Below are 24389 nucleotides of genomic sequence, written 5' to 3'. Positions count from 1 at the left end.
AGCACCAAAATTCACTAAAATCAACTTTCTTTTTAAAATCCTCCAATAACAGCTTCTTCCTTTAAGCAATGACAGTCAACATGGAAAATTAAAACCTAATCTTTAATTTGGACATAATCACCTGACATCCTGTGCAACTGCACTAGTGACAGTTCAACTTGAAGTGTTGAGATTGTGAAAAATACAAATAACTATTCATTTGGTTTATGCATACCATAATGTTGGGGTGATTGAATGGGATTTTTTCATTTCAAGAAACTGGAATCCTTACAAAGGTTCATTGTTAACACTTTTCACATCTGTCTGCATGAATTATAACAAACACTATTCAAACAATTGGGATGGAGTTGCTGTTATTATTCAAATGCTACAAAAGATTTACTGTACAAATTACCAAATGACCAACCTTTGATGTCATGGGGAAAACAGGGCTGCATTGACTTTTACTTGAGAATTCCATTATGAAAGCTAAGCAGCTTCTTTTGCTAGTTGGTTAATATCTGGATAGTTACAACTCTGTTCAGTTTAGACAAGATTCAAATGAAGGCAACCAAGTATAAACCATATTGACAAAAACTCAATGAAGTCAAACCTGTTATGTACTTTCATAGTTGCAAAAATTACTGTACTGTTCAATGGTGAAGTACATACAGACCAACCAATTCCACCTTCTTCCACCCCTTATTTTGTTGATACAAACAAGCTACCACACTTATTTCCTTACAACCAATTCCAACAGGTACAGCCAATAACACAGGTTATTGGACTTCGAGGGCAGACAAACCTTCAAATCACCTCAACAGGAGCTGCAAGTGGATTCCGGGATTACGTTCTGCTATGACAAACATTGCTGCACCTGATCTAGCTCCCACAGTTCATGTGTATCACCTCCCTGGAATCTAGAGGCAAAGTAGCTAGTGTCACAGCTGCCAAAAAATATGGAGAGAAGGGTATTCAATAATGTACAGGCAGCCAGAATTGAAAGCAGAGATCTGCAAGTTGTGGAACCTGCAAAGGTAATAGATCAAGAGAGGCAAGGCAGCAACATGATCAGAGCTGAATATATACATATTATTTCTGCTTACTAAAAGGTACTAGAGAAGGCTGGCCAGATAAGCATGGGAATAACTAGATTCACAGGCATTAGAAAGCATTGATTAGAGTTTCAGTGAATAGTCCAATGTCAGGCTGGAGGGAAAACGTCAATTGAGAGATGAACAGGATTCTATATTTAGCTCAAGCTTGCAATCTAATGAACATTAGCAAAGCATAATAAAAAGACAGCTCAAAAACAGAATTCCAAACCTGGAATTTTGGTTTCATTCAACACTGAAGTGTTAACTTTGAAGAGGCAAACACTTCTTATATATTTAAGTATATAATATTGCATTCAACAGCACATATTTCAGATCACATATTACAAGAATGGCAGAACTAACAAAACTGATTGCTAGGGTTACCAAATACAATTGTTTCAATAGTACACCAAGTGTTAAAAGCCCTGGCACTTGAACCAAAAAACTTTGGATCATGAACTTGGACTGCAAATATCAAATTAGCCTTGCATCTGTTTGGCCACAATTCTATGTGTTTAACTGAAGACCCACATCCTGGCATTTTACGTACTCTTTTCCAATGCAGCTTAAGATTGATGCACTCAATTGGACATACTAAAAGAATGATAGCCTTCAGTCTGCAAGTATTTGGTCTAACATTTTTGTTGTCATACTCTGCCTTTCAACAAGCTTTCACATTTTAAAAGATCACAATACCATCACCTTTAGAAATGTGAAAGAATCCTTAGACTAACTCTTCATGTTATCAGCCATGTCCTTCTCTTGCAAAATGAATCGCTTCCCTTTTTCTCATCTGACATTTTTCTGGTCTATGCCCTCAGTCTTTATATTCCTCATCATCTACATCAAATTGTTGCTTATAATTTTAATTCTCCATCACACCAAGCTGTCTGCACTGTTATAACAAGGCCCAAAGCAGGCCAAGGAACAGCAATTCTACAACTTGGGAGAACTTGCTTTCTGTGCAAGTTCAAAACAGAAGGCCATTTGTGATATTGGCTAATTTTGTTCCTTTATTTCGACAACCTGACCTGTTGGGCACGTTCTGCAGCTCTCCATTTTTGTTTTCTCCCCCCCATTCTTGTTTTCTCTAACTGCCCTTAGTAACTCATCAACCAGATCATTTAATTTGCAGTTTAACCCGCAAACCTCATCAGAAATGCCTTTTATTCTATCCACCCCTCTGCAACAAAAGCTTGTTTTTCCATTTTTCTAGTTCTAAAAAAGGATCTTCAACTTGACACATTAATTCTTGTTCCTCCTACAGTTGCTTCCAGACCCAAGGCTGTACCAGCATAGCTTTCCTCATATTTCTTGCATCTTTAGTTGAAAAGCCGACACCAATTTTTTGGCATCTGAAAGTGGAAAATAAAGATGCCCCATACCCAAGCCCAGGTGAATAACCAGCTGTCCCCAAAACAGAGTATGAGAAAAAGCATTCAGGAAAATTTTCCCATTTGGTCAGGATGTTGCGCCCCCCCACCCCCCAAAGACAAAGGCTACATAATTATATAAATAAACATTCTGATTGTAACCAAAAGCCAAAAACAGTTATGAAAAACTTCCAGCTTAGTGTACATTAAGTTGCAAAGGCAGACAGCCTGCTAGTTATACTGCTTTCTGGATACAAACCAGAGGTGAAATTAACCGTGGCCACCAAAGCATAGCAGCAATAAAGTTAACTGAAGCATTCAGTTCAGATTAGTAAAATAGGCCACATGTAGCTACAGCATTAGCTTTGCTTCTCTTCACACAGATGTGGCCTGACCTGCTGAGTATTTGCAGCATTTTCTGTTCTGTTTATGATTTCCAGCATCTACAGCTTTCTTCATTTTCATGTACAAGAAACTGGCTTACTTTTACCCAAATACAAACATTAACCATGAAACAGAATTTTTGATCAGGAATGCAGCAAACAATTTTAATTGTGGCTATGGATTCTCCACTTGAAACCATGTTGATGAAGATTGCTCAAAATACAAGCTCTGCCACATTTCTTCTTAAAGGGAATTTGAACTGTTAACATTCAAGATTCTGAATGCACTTTAGGTGTTCTGCTTCCTCACCATTTCACCCCCACACTCTCCAGAGATCAAAATAAATCACTATGATACTATGCAGGAACACTGCCCAAGAACTATACATTGAATTCTTCAAACACTGTCAAGTCAGCATTTACAATGACCAGTGGGTGATATTGCAGCTTATGTGACAGGGAATGCAGAGTTTCAACTCAACCATAATTAATCCACAACATGTATAACGAAAGTTCCAGCAAGTAAATAAACTAACTCAATTTATAGATACAAAACCACCAACTTAAGGCTGTAATCACAACTCACTTAGTTTTTAGCTAACTGATCAAGTCTATGCATATAATACAATGCTTAATACAGTTTGGATCTGTATTTTTAATTAATTCAGTGAACTAGACTACAAGAAAAAGTTTGGGCAATTAGAAAAATTAACTTGCTATGCACCAACTGCACTGATCCAAAATCAACTGCCTCTCATCACAACACCATCAGATACAAAGTGCCTCATGATTAGATTTTCAACTCCTTACCTTCTAAAACTGTAGTTCTAGTCCAATGACATCCAGCAACCGTATATCGATTCATTTTTATCAAACCTGGTCATTAGTGAGGGGTGAATAACTGCAGAGCATAATTCATCCTTTCCCTCAGTAATTTCTCCTCACAAGAATGATATCCAAGATCAAGAATTTAAAATACCATTTCTATCAACAGAATGAAGACTTTTTGGGGGTTGATAGTCAATAAATGCACAACTGTGTGAATTCAAATACTGTAAACAGAGTATCCCAGAACAAAGCCAAAAAACTTGCAAGAAACTAAATTTAAAAACCACTAAACTTAAATGTGACCGCACCTTGCAAATAAGCACTGAAGACTGCCGACACCCAGTTAAACCTCTCAAACTTGTAATACATAGGAAGGGTGGGTTAATCATTTAGGTAACCCAACCTTAAAGTGTAGAATGACTAATCCACCTTGGCTTGGCATCACTATTAATTGTAAATTACTTAAGAGTATTCTTGCCCAAGCTACACTTAATTCTCATTTAACATCGTTCAGGTTTTTCTTAAGCTTTGTAGACTTTTAAAGCCTTCTTGAAGGGTTGGTAAAGATTGTAGTTATCACAACCCACTCAGATTTCAAGAGGTTATATGCATTTTAAGCGTTTCTAAATACAAAATTACTAGCGAATAAGAGCCAGTTAGCTCAATGATCCTTTTCATTTGAGCATCAGGGATAGAGTGGCTCCACAAGTTTATGCTTGTCCAGCTGCTCAAATCGGCTCAAGGAAAGGCCATATCAGAATTTCTCGAACTCTCAAATTCAAGATTAACAGATGCTTCCTGGATATTTACAGATCAGGTTCCACAGACCTAAATTGGCTAACCACTTCTATAAATTTGGCATTAATGCAACACCCAAATTTGAACAGGGAAAAAAAAGACCATTTCTCTTTAAGTGTAATCCAGCCAGTCCAACTCCTGGCCACATACCATAGCCCAGCAAATCTCTTCCTTACAGGTACATCCAGCTTCCCTTTGAATGGCAACTACCTCCACTAACACCCTGGCAGTGTATTCCATAACTACTTGTGCAAAACAAATTCCTGATATCATTTGAATGGAGGAATTGGCCCAAACACTACTTAGTTCTTAACCCTTCCTCCAATGGTCAGTTTTTAAACCTACTGGCTATACCCTTAACAATTTTAAATACCTTCCAGATCTCCTTACAATCTCCTGCTCCATGAAGAGCAACCCCAGCTTCCCCAGTCCTTCCATAACCAATGTCCCTCATCCAATGCAACATTTAATTCGTTCTTTTCTGCATTGTCTCAAGCCTTTGCATCTTTCATGAAGTGCAGGAACCAGAATGAGACAATATTCCACGTATGGCCAAACCAGATATTGCATCAAGGTATGTTGTGACTTTCTTGTGAGGCCTAGCTAAGTATAGATTCTCAACCTGCCCCACTTGCAAAAAACTACACACATATCCTAGATCTGCTCTTGTAAATATTTACATTGCCTCTCATCATTCTTTCTCAACTTAATATTTCTCAGCATCAAATTTCATTTACCAACTATTGGTTCAATGCAGCAGCTTGCCACTCTCTCCTTGAGGTCTAATACTATCCGCTTCACAGTCCATGCTTCCAAATTTTGTTGTTTGTGAATTGAAAGTTGTACCCAGTACACCCAAATCTAATGTCATTCCTAACAAACTGTGGCTCTAACACCAACCTCTAGGGAAATCCACACTTCAGTCTGGAAGATAACCAATTTGTGTTAACTCCATTTTCCATCCATTCAGTCATAGCCTTTTTATTCCATTGCCTTCAATCCTGAAAGCAAGCCTATAATATGATATCAAATGCCTTTTTAAAGTCCACACGCCTCACCCACATTCTGCTTATTTTGCCCCCTCAAACTATCAAGTTTCTTAGACACAGTTTGCCTTTAAAATGTCTTTTCCCTTAACAACCCAATTAACTTTAAGATAGGAAGCAGGTGGTGGTTCAAGGTTGTTTCTTGGAATGGAGGCCAATGACTAATGGTGTGCTGCAAGGGTCCATGTTGGGACCCTTTTGTTATTTGTACAAATGATTTGGATGTGAATGCACAAGGTTTGATCAGCCAGTTTGCAGATGATATCAAATTAGGAGGCCGTGTTGTTGATAGTGAAGGTTATCATAGACTACAGAGGGATCATCATCAGTTAGGGAAGTGGCCAAGGAGTGGCAAATGGATTTCAATACAGGTAAGTGTGAAGTGATGCATTTTGGAAAGTCAAACCAGAGTAGGACTTGTATTATGAATGGTAGGGCACGAGGGAGTGTAATGGAATAGAGGGAGCTAGGAGTACAAGTGCACTGTTTGTTAAAAGTGGCGTCACAGGTAGACAAAGTGATGAAAAAGGCATTTAACACACCAGCCTTCATCAGCCAGGGCAATGAGTACAGGAGCTGTATAACTGCAACATAATGTCCCAAGTCATTGACTTGACACTTGGGAGTACTGTGTACAGTTTTGGGTTGCCCTGTTATAGGAAAGACATTGTTAAACTGGAAAGAGTGCATTAAAGATTTACAAGGATGTTATTAGGATTAGGGGGCCTGAGTTATAAGAGGTTGGCCAGGCTAGGTCTTTATTCCTTGGAACATAGGAGAATGAGGGGTAACTTTCTAAAAGTGTTTAAAATGAGGGTAGGGGAGTCCAAAACTAGGGGGCACAGATTTAGGGTGGGGGGGGGGGGGGGGGGGGGGGGGGGGGGGGGAGAGAGAGAGAGGGAATTTAAAAAGGGACCTGAGAGAGGGTGGCAAGTATATGGAATGGGCTGCCAAAGAAAATGATTGAGGCAGGTACAACAGTATCATTTAAGCACTTGGATAGGTACATGGAGGGATAGGGCTTAGAGGGATATGGGCCAATCGCAGGAAATTGGGACTAGATGGATGGGCACTGGTCAGCATGGACTATTTGGGCCGAAGGGCCTGTATTGCTTTATGACTGCAAATTGTCTCTCCATTCATTGTTTTTGGACTTTTCTACACTACCAAGGTCTAAATGACTTGGTCAGTGGTTAGAAACAAAATGCTCCAGAAACTTAGCTCAGGTAGCATCTGTGGAAAGCACCCTTCATCAAAACAGAAAGAAAGCAAGTTAATTTAAGTAGCAGAGAAGGTGAAGGGAACAAAGGGAATGCCTGTAATAGAGTGAAATGTAGCCATTTTGGTTTTCATTTTCTAGTTTTGGTTAATCCATTGCAATTTTGTCCCCCAACAACTGCAAATTTCTAATCTGCAGGAACCATCGACAGATCAATAGTTGTTTGGAAGATTATGGTCAGGGCCTCCAATTTCCTCTCTTCCTTCTCCAAGCAACCCAAGGTGCATCCTATCCGTGCCAAGTTGTAGATGCATTTGAAATGGAGAGTTGTAGACTCAGCCAGCTCCATCACAGGAACAACTCTCCCCACCAGAGGACATCAAGGAGGTAGTGCCTCAAGGTGGCAGCATTCATCATTAAGGACCCTCACCATCCAGGACATGCCCTCTTCACATTACTACCATCGGGGAGGAGGAACAGGAGCCTGAACACCCACACTCAACCTTTTAGGAACAGCTTCTTCCCCTCTGCCATTAGATTTCTGAATGGTCCATGAACACTACCTTGTTATCCTCTGTTGGACTATTTTTGTAACTTAGTAATTTTTCTGTCTTGCAGTGTACTGCTGCTGCAAAACAACAAATTTCACGATGTCAGTGATAATCAACCCGATTCATTCTAATACTGCAACTATCAATATTTAGCCCTTTGCAAATCTCAACTGCACCTCATTTTGCTATGATTGTAGCAGCAGCATCTTCCTTGATGACTGCCAAGGTATTTAGCACTTTAGCCATGACCTCTGGCTCTAGGAGCAACAGTCTTAGTGGCTGATCAACCCCAAATTCTCTAAAAAAAAAGTTAGCCAAACTAAACAGCGAGGCCCAACTAGTGGTTTATATGAAGAGGTACATTACAACTGTTTTGGCCTCTATTAAAAGCTTGGTCAGAAAGCAGTTTGCCTGGTAATTGAGGCTGAACTAAACCATTCAAAGTCAAGTCAACTTAGCCCCAAGCAGAGCTTCAGGTCTCATCTGTGCTCCACTGCCACCAACTTCCATCTGTTACACTACCCGTCTCCAAACACGCATGATCTCATTTGCACCTCAGACTTCATTTTAAAAAAATTGCCTTGTCATTTCCCCACCCTCTACAGCCCACAATTTCCCCCATCACCCATGCTCAACCTCCACTGGCTCATCCATCATACCCTACTGTTTATTATTAGCCAGCCCTACAACCCTGAATATTATCACTTGAGCTCTTTTACTTTGAGTCCAGTGCTGCCTAGCAGATCTCCAGCAGCCTCACCCCCAAGCTGTAGAACATCCCCCTACCCTCAAGCTGCTCTTTAAAACCAAGCTCCAAGCAGACTGTCCTAACTTGATGCATCTTGGTTGGCATCACAGCTGGTTTAAGTGTATCCCTCTGAAATGCAAAACACCAAAACAAAAAACATTCAAGTTCTATTCAAAGGCATGTGATTGTTCTTTATGACCCCATCAAATTACAAGCCCATGGAATTGCAAGCAACCACATGAAACCATTAATGAAGCATCAAGCTGTCCTTGGAGAGTGGAACTTAAATCCATGATCTACTTTGTGTCAGAGTGTTGCCATTGAACCACTGCTGACAAGGCAACAGCTTTAGGCAGGAAGGGGAGAAAAACAAAATCAATTTCCCTCCACTTGGCCTCATCAGAATAGAACCAAACCCAAGTCCAAACAGATTTCAGACCAATTTATCCATTAAACTAATTAGGACAGCAACCATACATCAAGAGTTTCAGGCTCTGCAGCTTGCTTTTGTCAGACAAACCAATAAGATCTTGGCTACACATCTGGTGCTCCTAGTAAGAAACATTTTTGCCAAATTTTGGCAAGCAGAATTATGCTTAAACTGCAAGTAATCAATAGTCAACAAACCAAAGAAAAAGACTGAAATCCAAATATATCTCATCTCCTTCACAAAACTAAAGATGAGTGGGATGAAGTTGACAGCTATCACCATGACCAATAAGTTTAGTCACTGAAATTGACAGTTTAATGTTGTAGTTACCTTTTAGCTTGCTTGGAGTGCTCAATTGCCTTGCAGACCTTGGGACAGATCCTGGAAGAATCTTGCTCACACTGTTCACATTTCTCCATGCTCCTATAGATTTGTAAAAGTAGTTTATAAAACAAAATTAAGTCTCACAAGCAGATGAATTTCCAATCTTAGAATTATTTTTCAAAGCTTGATACCCAAAAAATCCTTCAACACTATTCTGCACTGGAGGATTTATTTCAAATTTTCTTTAAAGATTAATGACTAAATAGCTTTTATATTACTGCAAAGTGCACTCTGAACAGAAAACAGAATTTGGAAACATTGCCTTAAAACCCTGGCCTGATGTGGAAGTTCTCTTATACAAAGAGCCATGTGAAATTTGATTGATAGCAAGGATACAATCATAACACATTGTAGAAGTAGAAAAGTTGGACTGCAATTTCTCTTTTCAATTTCAGAACTCGAAACAAGGCAACTTCATTCAGGTTTTGGATACTGCATGCATGGTCAGAATTTGATTTACAAACACTTGCATCCCTACACAATTTTAGTCCCAGATCAAACAAGTTGTAGTAGAATAGCATTAAGGCAGTGGAAAAAGTTCAAATTTGGAAAAAAATCTAGAAATAAAAATAGAAAACACTGGGATCACTCCAGGTCAGACAGCAACTGCAAATAGAGAAACAGTTAATGTTTTGGGTCCAAAACTCTTTACCTTCCCAAGCTCTGAAGAGGGGTCCTGGACCTAAATGCAAGGTTTCTCTTCCCACATGTGCTCCTGACCAGAGTGATTTCAGCATTACTGTTTTTATTTTAGCATCGTGGTCTCTCTAGGTACGAATTCACACAAATGGCCATCAACAAATATTCAGCAATTGCAAAATTGACTTTTTGATAAGCAGCTGGCTTCATTTAATGCAAGAACAATTTTGTACATCCACAAAACCCAAGCTGGGTTAAACAGGCCAAACAACTGAAAAATAAAACTGCCCGCTAATCTCTTTTGGGTCAGTTATCAAAATATTCTTGGCTTTTTAAGCCATCTAGGGAAATTAAAGCATTGGTCCCAGGTGGAAGGGAAGGAGACTAATAACTAGCAATCATGAATTACTACAGGCCTGTGGAAAAAGTTATAAACACCAAAGTTTGGATCTGCATGGCAGAACTTTTCCAAAAAAGCATCAATCTCAGCATGGCCCAAATCATCCAAGGCAGATTTAGAGACTCAGCTTCAATTCTTAACATTTGGAACTGCTTACAGGATAAGTCACTTGTGAGCTACCAGTAACAAACTCAGTCATGCGTTCACCTATAGTTATCTTGGAACAAATCCAGTTAAGTGATGTGCAATTTTACTTTACCACAAATGCACACTCAGGGTTCGGCAGCAGAGGGATCCAACATCCCAAAGTAAACTCTTCCACTAAGTGTTAAAATCCAGGTCATGCAAGTAAGAGCATTTTGCACATAGCAAAACTAAAGCATTTTCAGTGAATATTGTTTAAATGAATATCTACCTTTGCATGGAGACTTTACAGATGCAGACTTATTTTTTAGCACTGAAACAGATTGATTTTGAATACGGTTGGAACATGCAGAGAGTATACGTTCCCTTGAACCATCTCCTCTGTGATGAACTGAAGCAACTGTAGCTTTGGGGAGGGGGGGGGGGGTGTTGGGAGAGGAGGGAAAAGAACATTTGTTGAAATAACAAGCCATTTTTGTTTGCAATTAAACTTAGAATCTACTGATCTGCACAAAACAGATCCTCAATCAAGCAGACAGTGGGATTGACAACCTTGCCTAAATATCATCTATTCCACTGTTAGATGTAGCACTACATTATTCCAAGCTTTAAAATGCACTGTAATAACTGCTTAGCAGCAGACACATGCCAGTGTCATGCAAGGTCATGAGCAGTTTTGTCATGTGCACAATAAACCACTGCATAGCAGATTAAGCATCATGTGACATTTCAACCTAGTGTAAGACCCATTTCAAATTCTTGTCCAAGTCCAAGATTTACCAATCCCAAACCTCCAGTGCACCCAAGTGAAAGTCAAACTATATTCACTAGTGTTGTAGACCATTAAAATTTACTAAGATTTAAGATACCTTTATTGGTCACATGTACATCGAAACAGTGAAATACATTTTTTGCACAGTGTCCTGTGGGGCAGCCCGCAAGCATCGCCACTCTTCCGGAACCAACATAACATACCCACAACTCTTAACCTGTAGGTCTTTGGAATGTGGGAGGAAACCAGAGAACCCGGAGGAAACCCATGCAGACATTAACTCTACTAACTGACTAATTTAATCCTGTTGAAACAAATGCCTTTAAACAGATGGGTAAAGATGAGACCCAATATTTCCGCAACTGAAGTCACTCAGAAGCACTTTAAATCAGAACTTTTGATACATCTATTCTCTTCTGGCCAAATAGTAATCTCTACCAAATTAAATTTTAAAATCTGATCAAGTTAGTCTGTTACCTTAAACCAGAATTGTAATGTATAAATTAATTTCAGGGACATTTTCTAAATCATGTGCTAGCTATAGACTTAACCTGAAGCACAGTTTCATATTTTTCATTTTAGTAATATGAATGAAATTGTTTGACAAATGGAAGCGGTTATTGCTGCACGAGTATAAGTCATGTGAGGAGGTAGTATCAGGACATCATTCCGAATATTAAGATCAGAAATCAATCTACCACAAAGTACCTCCTAGTTCAAGAAATTACAGATTGGATTTGTATTTTTGGCTAAAGCTTTGCACAGATTTAATCCATAAAAGCTTAATACTTCTTTGTTGGAATGAGAGCACTGCTTGTTCTGCCTGCAACCATAAGCCTTTTGCTTTGTATTCGAGTATTCATGCAGTAACCATTTCGCACATTTGTTATTTACTGGTTTTTCAGTGCATTGCTCAGAATAACCAGAAATAAAATTATATTTGCTTAACTGCCTCAAGGGCGTCAATTCATTCTCAACTATTGACATCACAAAATGAACTGTTCCCAGAGGAATCCATCTGCTTATGTAGTAATTTTTCCCTGTACCATCACACAAGAATGCAACTGCTTTTGTACTGCTATTCTCCATCTTGCAGCTATGTCAAAACCTTAAAATTTAGATTTGAAGCCAGTAAAATTCACAATTCAAACTCCAAATGGGACAAAACATTTCTTTTAAAAAAAACTGATAACTTACTTTTGAACTGCTGGTATTTAGGTCGACCAATGAAGACTGCTAACAAAGGAACAATACAAAAACTATAAGATCCAATTAATAGAAAGGTCACAAACATGACATCACTACGACTTCCTGAAGTGTTTGGTGGCACGAGTGTCGAATTGGAGAAAATATGTGGAGAAAAAGTGGTATGAGTGCAGCTTCGAAGTCCTCCTGGTACAGTCATTGAAATGGTCCAAAATCAAGCAGACGCAGAAGTAACATTTCACCCTTGCTCATGCTGCCATTTCCTACGCTGACCCTCAGTGAAATAGAGTGGAAATAAAGTAATTTGCTAGGCATGCCTTGTGCTGTGCTCCAGCTACACACGCACAAAGAGATGGCCAATCAAAAAAGGAAACAAAGAGCAGCAGCATATAGAGTACAAGCTTCTTCAATGAAAAATTGCATTTAGATGCACTTATGCTGCATTTCTGATATTTGCAGAACCAAAAATTCTGAACTCATACAACAAATCTGTAACATACATGTTTTGTGGATATTTTCTTGCTTTTGTTGGAAAATAGTGAATCCCTCCTATACACCGTAGTTAGAAAGCCTTTGTTCCAGGCTGTTGCTGTAGAATGCTGTTCATTTCTTACAGCACAGTAGTCAAGCAAGCACAAACTAGTGACACCAGAAAACAACTGCAACAAATTCTTGAAATCCTTTCCATTTCAACTGGATGCTGTCAAACAATTAAACAGAGCAAATGTAATCTGATCCTTAAGATGTGTTTATTTCATTAGACAGCAAGAATAACTATCTGCTTATGCATAACGTTGATCAATTGCTGTACTACAAATAATTTGAAGTACAAAAAGGGGCCATTTGACCCACTATTCCCCTTAATTCTTTACAAACATTGCCCTAATGTTACTCTTAAATATGCTCCCAAACTGAGGCAGTGCTTTCCAGCTCATTTCAGATAATCCTACAGTCAGGAGAACTAATCAGTGAGACAATAATCTTGAAAGATGGGTCAGTTTGAGCTAACATTTCAGCAGACTGCATTGTCTAACTTGAAAAGTACACACTTTTAGTTTAAACAGGTGCCCTTGCAAATTTGTCTGCATTAATTCAGTTCGACTAGCTTCTCTATGCATTAAATGTTTATGCCAACAAGTATCAATGTATTTTAATATACAATCCTTCAATATGGTTATTTCAAAACCCAAGCCTTTTTAAAAAAAAGTGAATTTGCTGCTTTGGCACTCAACATTTTGGTGGAAGCTATAAAACAAATTGTAAGATTTTGTAAAAACAATTGATAAAATCTTGGCAGTTTGCTGTAGACATATCCAAAGCTACAGTTACTGCTAAATATGAAACAAATTGTATTCTCCAACAGGTTCCATAGGTAAGCCTTAGATACAAGAACAATGACACCTACCTTTACTACTGCATGTGCTTTGAATTGACAAGCCACTGCTGTTTGATGACAAGCTGTTGACTCGTTTCAACCCAGAAGTTGGAACAGGCAGTTTAGAGTTGAATGTGCCTTTTACTGTTTTACATCCCAAGTTTGAAGTGGCTTTAACTAATCCAAGCCTTGGTTTTGCTTTAATAGAAGCAACTTTTTGTTCCTCTGGAAAAAAAAATTAAAATTGTGTCAGCCAACTGCAACAAGTTTGAACATTTTCTTCCAGATCTTCTTTAAAATGCAGTCAGGTACCACAACTTTTTGGAGTGCATATACTGACAATAACGTAGCTTAGACTTGCCATAACAATATTTAATGTTTCGACAATGACAAAACTTGATCCTTCTGAACATCTTCAGAGATTAACAAAGTATAAATCAAATGCTGTGATCAGCTGCATAGTATAGCATTGCCCACTTTGTAAATGAATTCCAACAATGTATGGCTGATCCAAGTTAAACAAAATAACTATTGTGCAATGTTTACTTCTGTGCCAAACTGCATCAAATCACCAAGATTATTACAACATACTGACAAATTAAGCACTTTGGATAGTCCTCATTTTACTGTTATTCAATTACCACAAAATTAAGCTATTACAGCCCTAGCCTTTGAACTGACACATCCAAACAAGGATGTGCATGTCCAGTACTACTGTTCTTAAGGCCAACAAAACAGCATGAGTCAACCTCAAAAATAACCCTTCAAGTCCAGTTTGCTGAAGTCACATCATCCTCTAAGGCTCTGATACTGGAAAGCCCAACTCACCAACAATGAAGTTGTTTAATGACATGAAATCTTAAATACAGGCAGAAGTTTAGCCTTCACAGACCAAATTAATCTCAATAATAGGAACCTTCAATAGGCCTTGATTATAGCTATTAGATGGTTGATTTTCATCTTCTGCCTTAGGGAAATCTGATGTAGGATACCCAACTATCAATGGAAGCTGCACTTATTTTTTTTTGTATAAAATGAAAAAGGTGGCAAATTCTACTTGTGTCCTCAACTAAATTATTTGGTTTTATTCACAGAAGATACTTCAAACAATCTGCTGCAATTCATTCAACTTCTAAAAATGACCGTTGAGAAATGGTACAGGACACCCAAGAAAAATCAAAATTAACTTCTGTAAGAATATAAACTATTGGATTAACAAGATGGATTTGGAGGGTAGAGAGGAGGTTGTAAAGTGGCACAGCAGTTGAAGCCAGGCACAGTGAAAACACTCATCATAAACATTAAGAGTGAGAAATATAATCAAGTAAACATGTGAACAATACCAACTCTCCAGACAAAAAAAGACATTCAATGACAAATGGGAACAGAGCACTATTTTTATTTAAAATCATGGGTGATCTGTGACCCAGCTTTTCATCTTTGGTAGCACCCTTACACTTTAAATAAATTAAGGTCTTATCAAGTACCAAATGCAGGAGGAATTCTAAACTTTAGCACCCTTTAAACATAACATTGTTTTCACATATTATACCTCAATCAGGGTCTAAATTACCCTTCCCAGAGTAATGGGGGAATACAACCAATTAAATACTCTTCATGAAACATGTGCCTCCATCTTCATCATTGAAAATACAAACTTTGTCACCAGCAAACAGACAGGGCCTCTAAAATAAAAACCAGAACACTTGGCATATTCTAGTCAATTTATGAAAACAATTCCTACTGCTCAGTCAAATTCAATCAGGAAAATGATGAACTTCAATTTACATCAAGGAACTTCACCAAATGTCAACTGCAATTCCATGTAACACCACCAAAATCTTTGACTCTTCAAACATACAAGTTCATCATGTATGTCCTAACCCTCACAAATCAATGCTGACTGATCAGCTTAAGACTTCAGATGGCTGGTGACTGAACGCCTTAATTTCCTGACAATTGTCTGAATGGACTTATTTCCTGGTTTCCCTTTCAAGTAGTATTTATTTTGCTCAATTTTCAGTTCCTGAATCTAGGGTACTTGTATACTCATTTGCATTCCTCTGATAAATCCCTGGAATGTAAACTAATGACTTAACATTGGAAAAATTTTCCACTTTACCTTCATCACTTTTATTACATGAATTTTAGCAATTGCTCATGCTCAATTCAGCATTATATTCCTTGTATAGTCAGAATGTAATTCTCTTCTACAAATAGAAGAGCAGGATATTATGACCAGTTTGCAGACTCCCACATTTATAAATGTGAAAATCTCACTCAATTTGGCAAATGAGATCAGATCTGATCAAGTAAACCAGGACAACAATTAGTGGAATCACAAGAGCAGAGGGCATAAGTAGACCAAGAAACATAGCACCACCATAACTGAAATTCTCACTACAAGGTTTAGAGGCATTCCAGAGAATACAATTGCCATCTACAAAAAATTCTGATCCTAATATTGTTTAAAATACCACGCTTTGTTCCAAGCAGCTTTTCGTTGACATCTTCAAACCACCTTCACAGCTGCAATTCATTAGTTCTACCATTATGAACACACCAGTAATGACTACCTCTCTCCTCCACCGACAATACTGCAACATGCAAGCACCACCAACCCAGCGCAGTAGACCACTCAGCTCAAGCCTGCTCTGCTTTTCAACAGGATCATGAATAGCCGAATTGCTTCTTCAATGCTACATTCTCATGTTAACTTTTGAAGCTCAACCATCTGCCTTAATGATTCTACTTTCAACAGTCTTGAGGGAGTTCTGAAGACTCAAGCCTCAAAAAATTTTAGTCTGTCTAAATTGGGCATGTCCTTACCTTGAGATGGAAACCCCCTAGTTCTGGATTCCCCCACAAGACAATGTATAGACCCTGTCATGACCCTTCAGGGCCTTTTTTCTCTCATAGTATCCTGAAAAGTTTGTTTTATTTTCAGATATGTTAATAAAATTTTAGATATTCAAGTTGATGCATTTTTGATGCTAAGGTGTTTTTTGAAGATTATTCTCGACTTTCGCATGCAATAAGAGTTGTTACAATTGAATAAATAGGAAGTGCCTTCTCTACTTAATTTGCACTTAGAACGTTTTCTCCAAAGAGGAACTAACCCTTGACAAATCAAGTACTTCTTGTACTTTGCCTCTTTTGCCCACCCCTCCCCCCCCCCCCAAAAAAAATCTGGTATTTGAGTCAGCTATTTAATACTAATTTTGAGTTCAAAGTCATAATTTAAAATTCCATTTCAGGTTTCAATTGACAATTTGCTGTGATGGTACACTTTCTACTTCAAGTTTTCAAGTGGGAAAAGTTTCAATGAAATTATATGTTCACCAATGGGGTACACTCCCTGTGGGTTGGGGGGGAAAAGTGGGGAGAGTTAAAAAAAACACTTCCTGGTGCTTGTTCTCTGTTCACACAGCTTCACTGCAGGTTATTTTTTGCCTAACTAGAGTGCCCTTTCCAAGGACTCCAGACCAAATAGTCTGGATAGGGCAATATTGCAATTATAGCTCTAAAAAAGTTTTAAAACTAATTGGAGTTCAGATACATCTCCTTTTCTCAGCCTACACCTCAGAGTTTGTTTTCTCAGGGCATTATAGGATACTGCACTTTGTCAATTTCTAGGACTGTGGACGACAGCAGTCCCTTCTTATACAGGCAATTATGTGGCTGAACAGCAGCTGCATCTAGACAAGTTAAACAGTCTTCATGCACTATAGGACCTGGATTCAGATTGTTTCTGCCTTATGGTCTCATCTGCACACGGAACATTGAGACAGCTCAGTACCACAAGTTAGGCAACATTGCACAAGTGATTACAACAATGGCAAACTAAATTTAATCAAGACAAACTACAAATAGGAAAGGAAAATTCAGTCACCAGAAAAAAAAAGACACTCTGGTTGATCTTTCAGCTGATTCCTGGCTCAAACATTTGGAGCAGTGAACCAAAATGACAGATCCAAAGCACAATGCAAGTGCAGTATTAAATGTAAAGTGGAAAAGAAATGAGTAGTGTTAAAATTAATTACTGAAAATACAACCAGTTTGGGCTCTGGGAAATTAAGTAGGGTGATCAGATTGATGTCTAGTAGCATGAAGCCATTTAAAAAAGTGGATGCAGGGAACACATTCTCATGTATGGAAGACGATGAGTAATCAGGAGAAAGCAGTAGTTGTGACAAAAATTGTAGCAAATAAATTGAAGGAAAAGCTCTGCAAACAAAAGGCAGAAAGGAAGAGAATATAGTGAGGATTTTAGGTGGATGGGGGGGGGGGAAAAAAGAGGGAAAGAGGAGGGAGGAAGGCTTTTTAAGCAATATCAGCAGGAAGAACCATAGGCTGAATGGCCCATTTGTTTCATGCATTTCAAACATTTCATCAGACTACATGCCATGGTTAGACTTCATAACATCTACTTATCTAACTGCAGCTAGATGAGAACAAATCACAAATTCATTAGCATGTCAAGTGGGCAATTACAGAACTTCATACTTTAATACTGCAACTAGGAGGTATCAAAGTTGCAAAAGATAAAACCCAATTTTCTTATCTATATATTCAGACACTAGCAGTTTTATTTATTCAAAAGGGAATGTTGATAACCCTAAATTACTGAAATGCAGGCAAGTGCTCCCCTTTCTGGATTGGAGCTCATTTCGACTACATTAGCACCAGCAAATGACAACAAATTGATGCACTTGAGTCTCCCAAACATCATTTTTATGGATTCAAGTTTAATGAAATCTAAATCAACACTAGATTTTAAAACATTCAATTTTTAGTCCCCTTAAAAATTCCAAATGTTTCTTAAAAATGTCTGAAATTCAATAAGGACATTTTGTTAAAGTATTCATAGGGAACAAGCAATTTAGAGAGTAACTATGGCAATGATCTCCAGATCTATGATATCCAAAGGCATTATATTAAGTGTCACATTGCTAGCTGCAAAATCAACAATGCTAAAAATACATGCATCAATACATGAAGGACATGGAAAAAGTGCAGCACATTTAATATTTATGTCTGGCAAATACTGTGATTTGCTTCTGCTATGGTACAAGATAACACATTTTGATCATCTTTTACAAATAATTCTATTTCATGCCACCCTATGGCACTGTCAAGAATTACAATGACAGGACTCAAGTGTATGGTAAACAAACCCGCAGTTGTAAAATTACCCCATACCCAAATTAAAATTTGTTCAATGCATGTACCTCATATCAAGCAGCTTGATATTAAACTTGAACAATTTCAAAAGGTGGCTCATGTGCCAAAAATCCTTCCAGATTGAGGTCGAGGTCTTCTTTTATGAAGGAGCTATGTTTCAATAACCAGAAAATTGGCTAATTCTCTTTAAAAAGGAATTGATCCTACATTACAGAATTCCAGCACACAATTCTGCAGAACCCACTTCAGTGGGTTAAGAAACAGTATGACAGATCACCAGATTCTGCACATTCGTGATCAAGTCAAATAATGCAAGGTTGGAATCTAGATTAGAATGTTGCTGTGTGCAAACTGAAGTAAATTTTAGTTGATCCTTCACAGTTGAAATCTTTGGGCATTCACATGCAACAATGTCTTCCTTCTACACGGGGTTTCTGACTCCCACCAGCTGGTGGAAAACAATTTCCCCAACTCCCCTCCAACTCTTTTACCAAGGATAAGTCCATGCTCCTGACAATTGACCCCTCCATTTAAAAAGGGAAATGTATTCTTCCTAATCACTCTGCCAAGGCTTCATTGTTTCTCTCCACCTCCCCCAAAGAGTCAGAGGCATACAGCACAGAAATGTGCTTCATAGTTGTGTAAAATTGTTCTTTTCTGTCTTAAGGATCAAGGACTCCGGACACAAGCTTTGTAGACCAAAACTAGTTTAATCACAAAGGCAAACACGGGACAGAATGGATGGGAACAGACACACGCTCACTCATGCACAGGATACCATGAACACGGGAGGGGAATCCTAACTGGGATAAAATACACACACACACTGATACAGACAAGCACACAATAACAGTGTACAACTTCAGGATATAACACTTCAATGCCTGACCCTACACTAGCATTGGCCCTTAACGCTCCCTGACCATGTGGTGATGCACTCTTACCAATGATCTCTGCAGCGTTGTTTCACTACTCCTGGGGTCATCGAAGAGGAAGGGCTAGGGATGCAGCTCTTTTTATGGTGCTAGGAGGCTGGGTGGAGCCCCACTGTTGTGATTTAAACAAGCCAATGGTGTGGGAGTCACAGCCAATGGTCAGGCAGGTTCAGAGACAAAGGGTACTGGTCAGGCAAGTTCAGGGGTAAAAGGTAGTCTCACAACTGAGGGGTAGGTGGAGCCACACCTTGACTGACAGTAGTATCACTTCCGATCAGAGGAGCAATGCTGTCCTCCGGTCAGCGGGGGTCATTGTTGTTAATGTCACGTGACAGCCATGTGGATTTCTCACAACATTAGTCCATTGAGTCCACCCTGATCAACCACTTATTTACACTAATCCTACGTTAATTCCATTTTCATTCTCCCCACATTCTCACCAACTACCCCCAGATTTTAACCACTCACACACTAGGGGTGCAGCCAAATAACCCATCACCTGCATGTCTTTGGATGAGAAAGGTAACTATTGTGTATATCCCACACAGAATGCAGCTGAAGTCCAGACTGGCTCTGTGTCTTTGGCACTGTAAGCAGCTTTACCAGCTGCACCACCAAATTTTATACACCTGAAGAAAGAACCTCCCCCACCACCATCCCTCCAGCTTCTGTGTTCCATTGACCAACTTCCATCACATGTGGCACTTAACAGCCATCGTGACCAAGCAGAGTCATCCAGTCCCCAACCATATGGGAGCCCACAGTTGATAAGATACAGTACTGGATCAATGCTCTAAAAGCAGGGCTTTTGATATACAACTGTTTTCAGGACTTCTGCCATCAATACTAATGTAGCAAAAGGTAACAGTTCACCCACATTAATGATTAAATTAACTGTGCTCCTTTGTCCTGAAAACCACACAAGTATATCAAAACATCTAAGCAGCCTGTTGCCATGTACTTGGGGCAACTGGATAATTGCCAATAAAAAAAAAAGAATCACATTTTGGCAAAAAGTTTCCAAAGGTGAAGATATAATCTCATTGTTTTGTCCCTTTTCTCTGGTATTCAAACAACAAGAATGGCAATGTTTTCCATGACCCACTGGGCAGATTGCTCTGACCCAAATGGCTTCAGGTCAAGTAGTAGGTAAGCAGTTCCACCCATCATAGGCAAGCCTTGACTGGCCCTTTACCATCTGACTCTTGGGTGGTGGTGGTGGTGGAAAATGAGGTGGCAATCTTAATGAATCACCCTTCGCTCTGCTGCTGCAGTTAGGCTGAAATAAAGTCTGGTAATTTCCGACTTTAAATGCAAACAAAATGGAAAGTTGCAATCAAAGCTTGAAACCAATTTCCAGTTTTAGTTCCATCCAAAGAAACAGGCTTCAGTTACTCTGCACTGAGCTTGTCTGCCTCCAGCCTAAATAGGATGAACAAATCTTAAAAACACTTTCCTTAGCAAGCATTTGAAATTTAATCTAATCACCAAATACACGATCCTAATGTTGTTTCTTTACAAAAGTTAGGCAAATGAAATATTGGGAAGATATTCAAACTAAATTCTAAGAACAAGTGACTGGCCAAATTAGTGCAATACAGCAAGACTACAGAGGTTTTTTAGTTAGTTGATGCAATTACTGTGGAATGAAGCTACAGATATTCATTAAAATTAGACTATAAACCAACTACGCATGCCTTGTATTGAACCTTAGCCCTGGCAGCTTGACTTCGTAGCCTCAAAAAGGAATTTCATTTGGTTTCAATTACTAAGTCGACAAGAACTTCTTTGTTCAACAATTCAGCACAGAAACCAAAAATACACTGAACCACTAAGGCACCGTTGTAACCTCAAAAACTTGTGCAAACTAGACCCCGTTACAAGAGGAAGAAAGTGCCGAACTGCCGATTTGGCAGATTTAGTCCACTACAAATGAGTCCTCTTTTGGAATTTGATCTTGAAAATTATTTGGCTTTCAGTGCCCAACTTCAATGAAAAAACACCACTTGTCAGTCATTAGAATATAGGCAACATACTAATGGAGCGATGCAAAGGAAGAAAGATTTAAATGCCCTCAACTCTAGAGAAACTCAGCTGATTGAAATCAGAAGTAGAAAATGCTAGAAAGTTTGGAGCAACTCAGCCACCATCTGTGGAAGGAAAAGGCAACATTCCAGAAATGCTCCCCATGCTGCTCAGTGTTTCCAGTGTTTTCTGCTTTTAGCAGCAGCAAAGCACTGGCAAGTTGCCATGGCTGAGGGATCTATACAAAACAACTAGTTAAATGGCAATGCACATGTTGAAATTGTGTAGCAAGAGGTGGACAAAGTTGTTCAAAATATATAGCTGAAGTCTCCTCCAGAACTCAACCGCGAAGTGATTAACACTTGCTTCAAAAAAGACTGTTTTGTTTTCCAAAGACTGGGAGTTGAAAATGAGTATTCTTCCCTGACCTTTCAAATTCAATCATCCAATAGAATATTGCACAACAAACTGAATTTCCTTTGCAGCTTTGACTGCTATATACAGTAAATTAAATAATTCTTTCCAAGTTGACAGTCTTGTTCAGTGTGCCAACCCTAAGAATTCTTTAAAGTAAATCAAATGGCTGTGTTATTACCACTGCTGTATTGCTAGTTTGGAATCTCAAGTTACTGCCCCACCCATTACAACATTTAATTATTTATACCAGTAAATACCTTGGAAAAGCATAATTGAAAGCTTTTTGGAGCCTTTCCAAAGCTGTGAAGAGCGCAATTATATTGGTGCAGATTATTCATGACACGTGTAAATAATCACCGTTTTACTTGGCAAAGGACACCTCCCACAGATTACCTCAATCTTCCTTTTTACCCCAATTCCCCATCAATATAATCCTGGAAGACAGCATGATTCAACAAGCATTTTACACAAAAAAATTATCAAGCCATATCAATTAACTAGTGTTTTAAGAAATTAAAAGGTTTTTAAAATCAGTTCAGCCCATTTAGTATTTTGCTTACCAGATAGCAGTAGCTGTTTATTTGTTGGACACTGTATGACACTTGTGTGGCCATCCTTCACACTTTCCGGAGACGATTTTGACACAGAAGACGGCACTCTTAATTTTGCAGACTGAGACGGCATAGGCAGGCTCCTCTTATTGCTGAAATATAGTCTCTGTCCAACTTTATCATCACTGGGTGCAGATTTAGTTAAAGCAACCTAACCAAAAGAAAAAATTGTGGAAAATAAACCTGAAAAGGAGACAACTGATCTTGTGCAAAGCACTTTTATTTTATACAACTTTATGACAAAAATCATGTATACAAATACCTAATTTTGTCCTGTATAAACGCTTACTGAATAAGGATATTTTTGCATGAACCACTACAAGTCTTCAAGCAGATCCAGCATTCTGTTACATATAACTATGCATAACAGTATGTGCCATAAACCAAACACTGAAGAACAATGCACTAATATTACTTACATGGCAAGTGGTTTCATTTTTAAAATTATGGCAAGTCCAGTTAAGAAATAGAAACCCCTCTTCATGGAAAGCACTAACGTTAATGGCTCAAAGTTAAAATGGAAAACAAAACCTGCAACTGGTAAGCCAGTCGGTGTGCCTTTGAAATAGTGGATTTGATCAGTGGCTTGCAATGTTGGCCAATTTCCACAATTACTGCACAACAATTTTTAAGCACATTAACAGGGAAGGGATGAAAAGAACACTGCTACAGCCAACTGCATTGTTCTGAGCACAGACTATGGGGAAGGAGGAAGGACAAAAATATTTTTTATCCTCATTACAAAAGTGTACTTGTATTGTTTATTAACACAGTCAGTTCTCTATGGAGCATCAGGATAGGACTACAAGGCACAAAATTGGAAACTCAGATGAATTAAAACTGAAGTTACATTTAATACAACTTGGAACTTCATTTTGATACAAAGGTGCTATTGGCACAAAATGATTTTGTGACCTTGCTTGCCATTTACTATTAACAGATGCTTAATATACCACATGTAACAAACAATACAGATTTGTCTTGTATCATCTTTAAACATCTCCCTCCAACAAGGGATTACTAAAATAATGAAGTGTTTTGAACATTTTTAATTGGAAACAATTTCTTTAATTGTTCAACTATCCATGTATTGCAGGTAAATCAAGACCTTGAGAAGACTCTTACAAGTGTGAATGAGCACATCTAAATAACTGAAAAGTTGAAAACAGTTGTACTGGTAATTACAAAGGCTGGACATCTCAGCCACAAGAAACCAGAGTGTCCAGACTTGCCACCATTTCTGAACCAATAGGATGTTGAAAAGGCTATATCCTAAATAATGGTTCAGGAGCAGGCAGTATTTCCACTTCAGTTCTAAAACTTGCCAATTAAAAAGCTCAATTCACGAATCCACCATCTTAACATCCACCTCTGAGCACGTACATTCCAGGGGCTTCAGATGCTGTGAAGCTGACAATTTTCAAGCAATGCATGTCTGACAATAACTAGGAGGGCCCCTCCCCACCCTTTACCATAGAACATCATTGGTAAGGTCCTCCTCAACCACCTTCTACCAGTGTTTGATGAACTGCTCCCCCTAACAATGTAGATTCCATCCATTGGCAAATGGATAATATATTCAGCATGTGACAACACCAAAAGAAATGCAGGGAGCAGTACCAACCACCAGAAAAACTCAGTTGTCCAACACTTCAGATGTTTTGAGGATTTGGCACTTGGCTCGCCAGGTGTTGTTTCCTGCACTCCCTTGAAACTCACTGGGGAGCCATGCTTCCTTGAAACTTACCGGTTTACTGGGGAAAAAAAACATTTAAAGCTTAAGAACTAAGTGTTGGGGTATTAATATGAATAATATCCACTTGTTGGAAATTCCAGTCTAGCACC

General features: G+C 38.6%; 1 protein-coding gene across 3 annotated transcripts in view; it reads right to left on the bottom strand.

Moving 5' to 3' along the window:
• The window catches only part of mtus1b (microtubule associated tumor suppressor 1b), a 123317-nt gene that overhangs the window by 57329 nt on the left and 41599 nt on the right, over window positions 1–24389 (bottom strand). For all 3 annotated transcript variants that reach the window (XM_052009340.1, XM_052009346.1, XM_052009334.1), the window contains exons 3-6: window positions 22494–22695; window positions 13403–13597; window positions 10291–10425; window positions 8783–8875 (exon numbers count right to left, since the gene is read on the bottom strand). In XM_052009340.1, the coding sequence (XP_051865300.1) occupies window positions 8783–8875; window positions 10291–10425; window positions 13403–13597; window positions 22494–22695 (625 nt within the window). The remainder of the gene's footprint in view (window positions 1–8782; window positions 8876–10290; window positions 10426–13402; window positions 13598–22493; window positions 22696–24389) is intronic.

This window comes from Pristis pectinata, chromosome 2 (assembly GCF_009764475.1).
Source record: "Pristis pectinata isolate sPriPec2 chromosome 2, sPriPec2.1.pri, whole genome shotgun sequence".
Taxonomy (NCBI): Eukaryota; Metazoa; Chordata; class Chondrichthyes; order Rhinopristiformes; family Pristidae; genus Pristis; species Pristis pectinata.
Note: the sequence above shows the minus strand (reverse complement) of the source record. Positions and strands in the feature narration are given on the sequence as shown.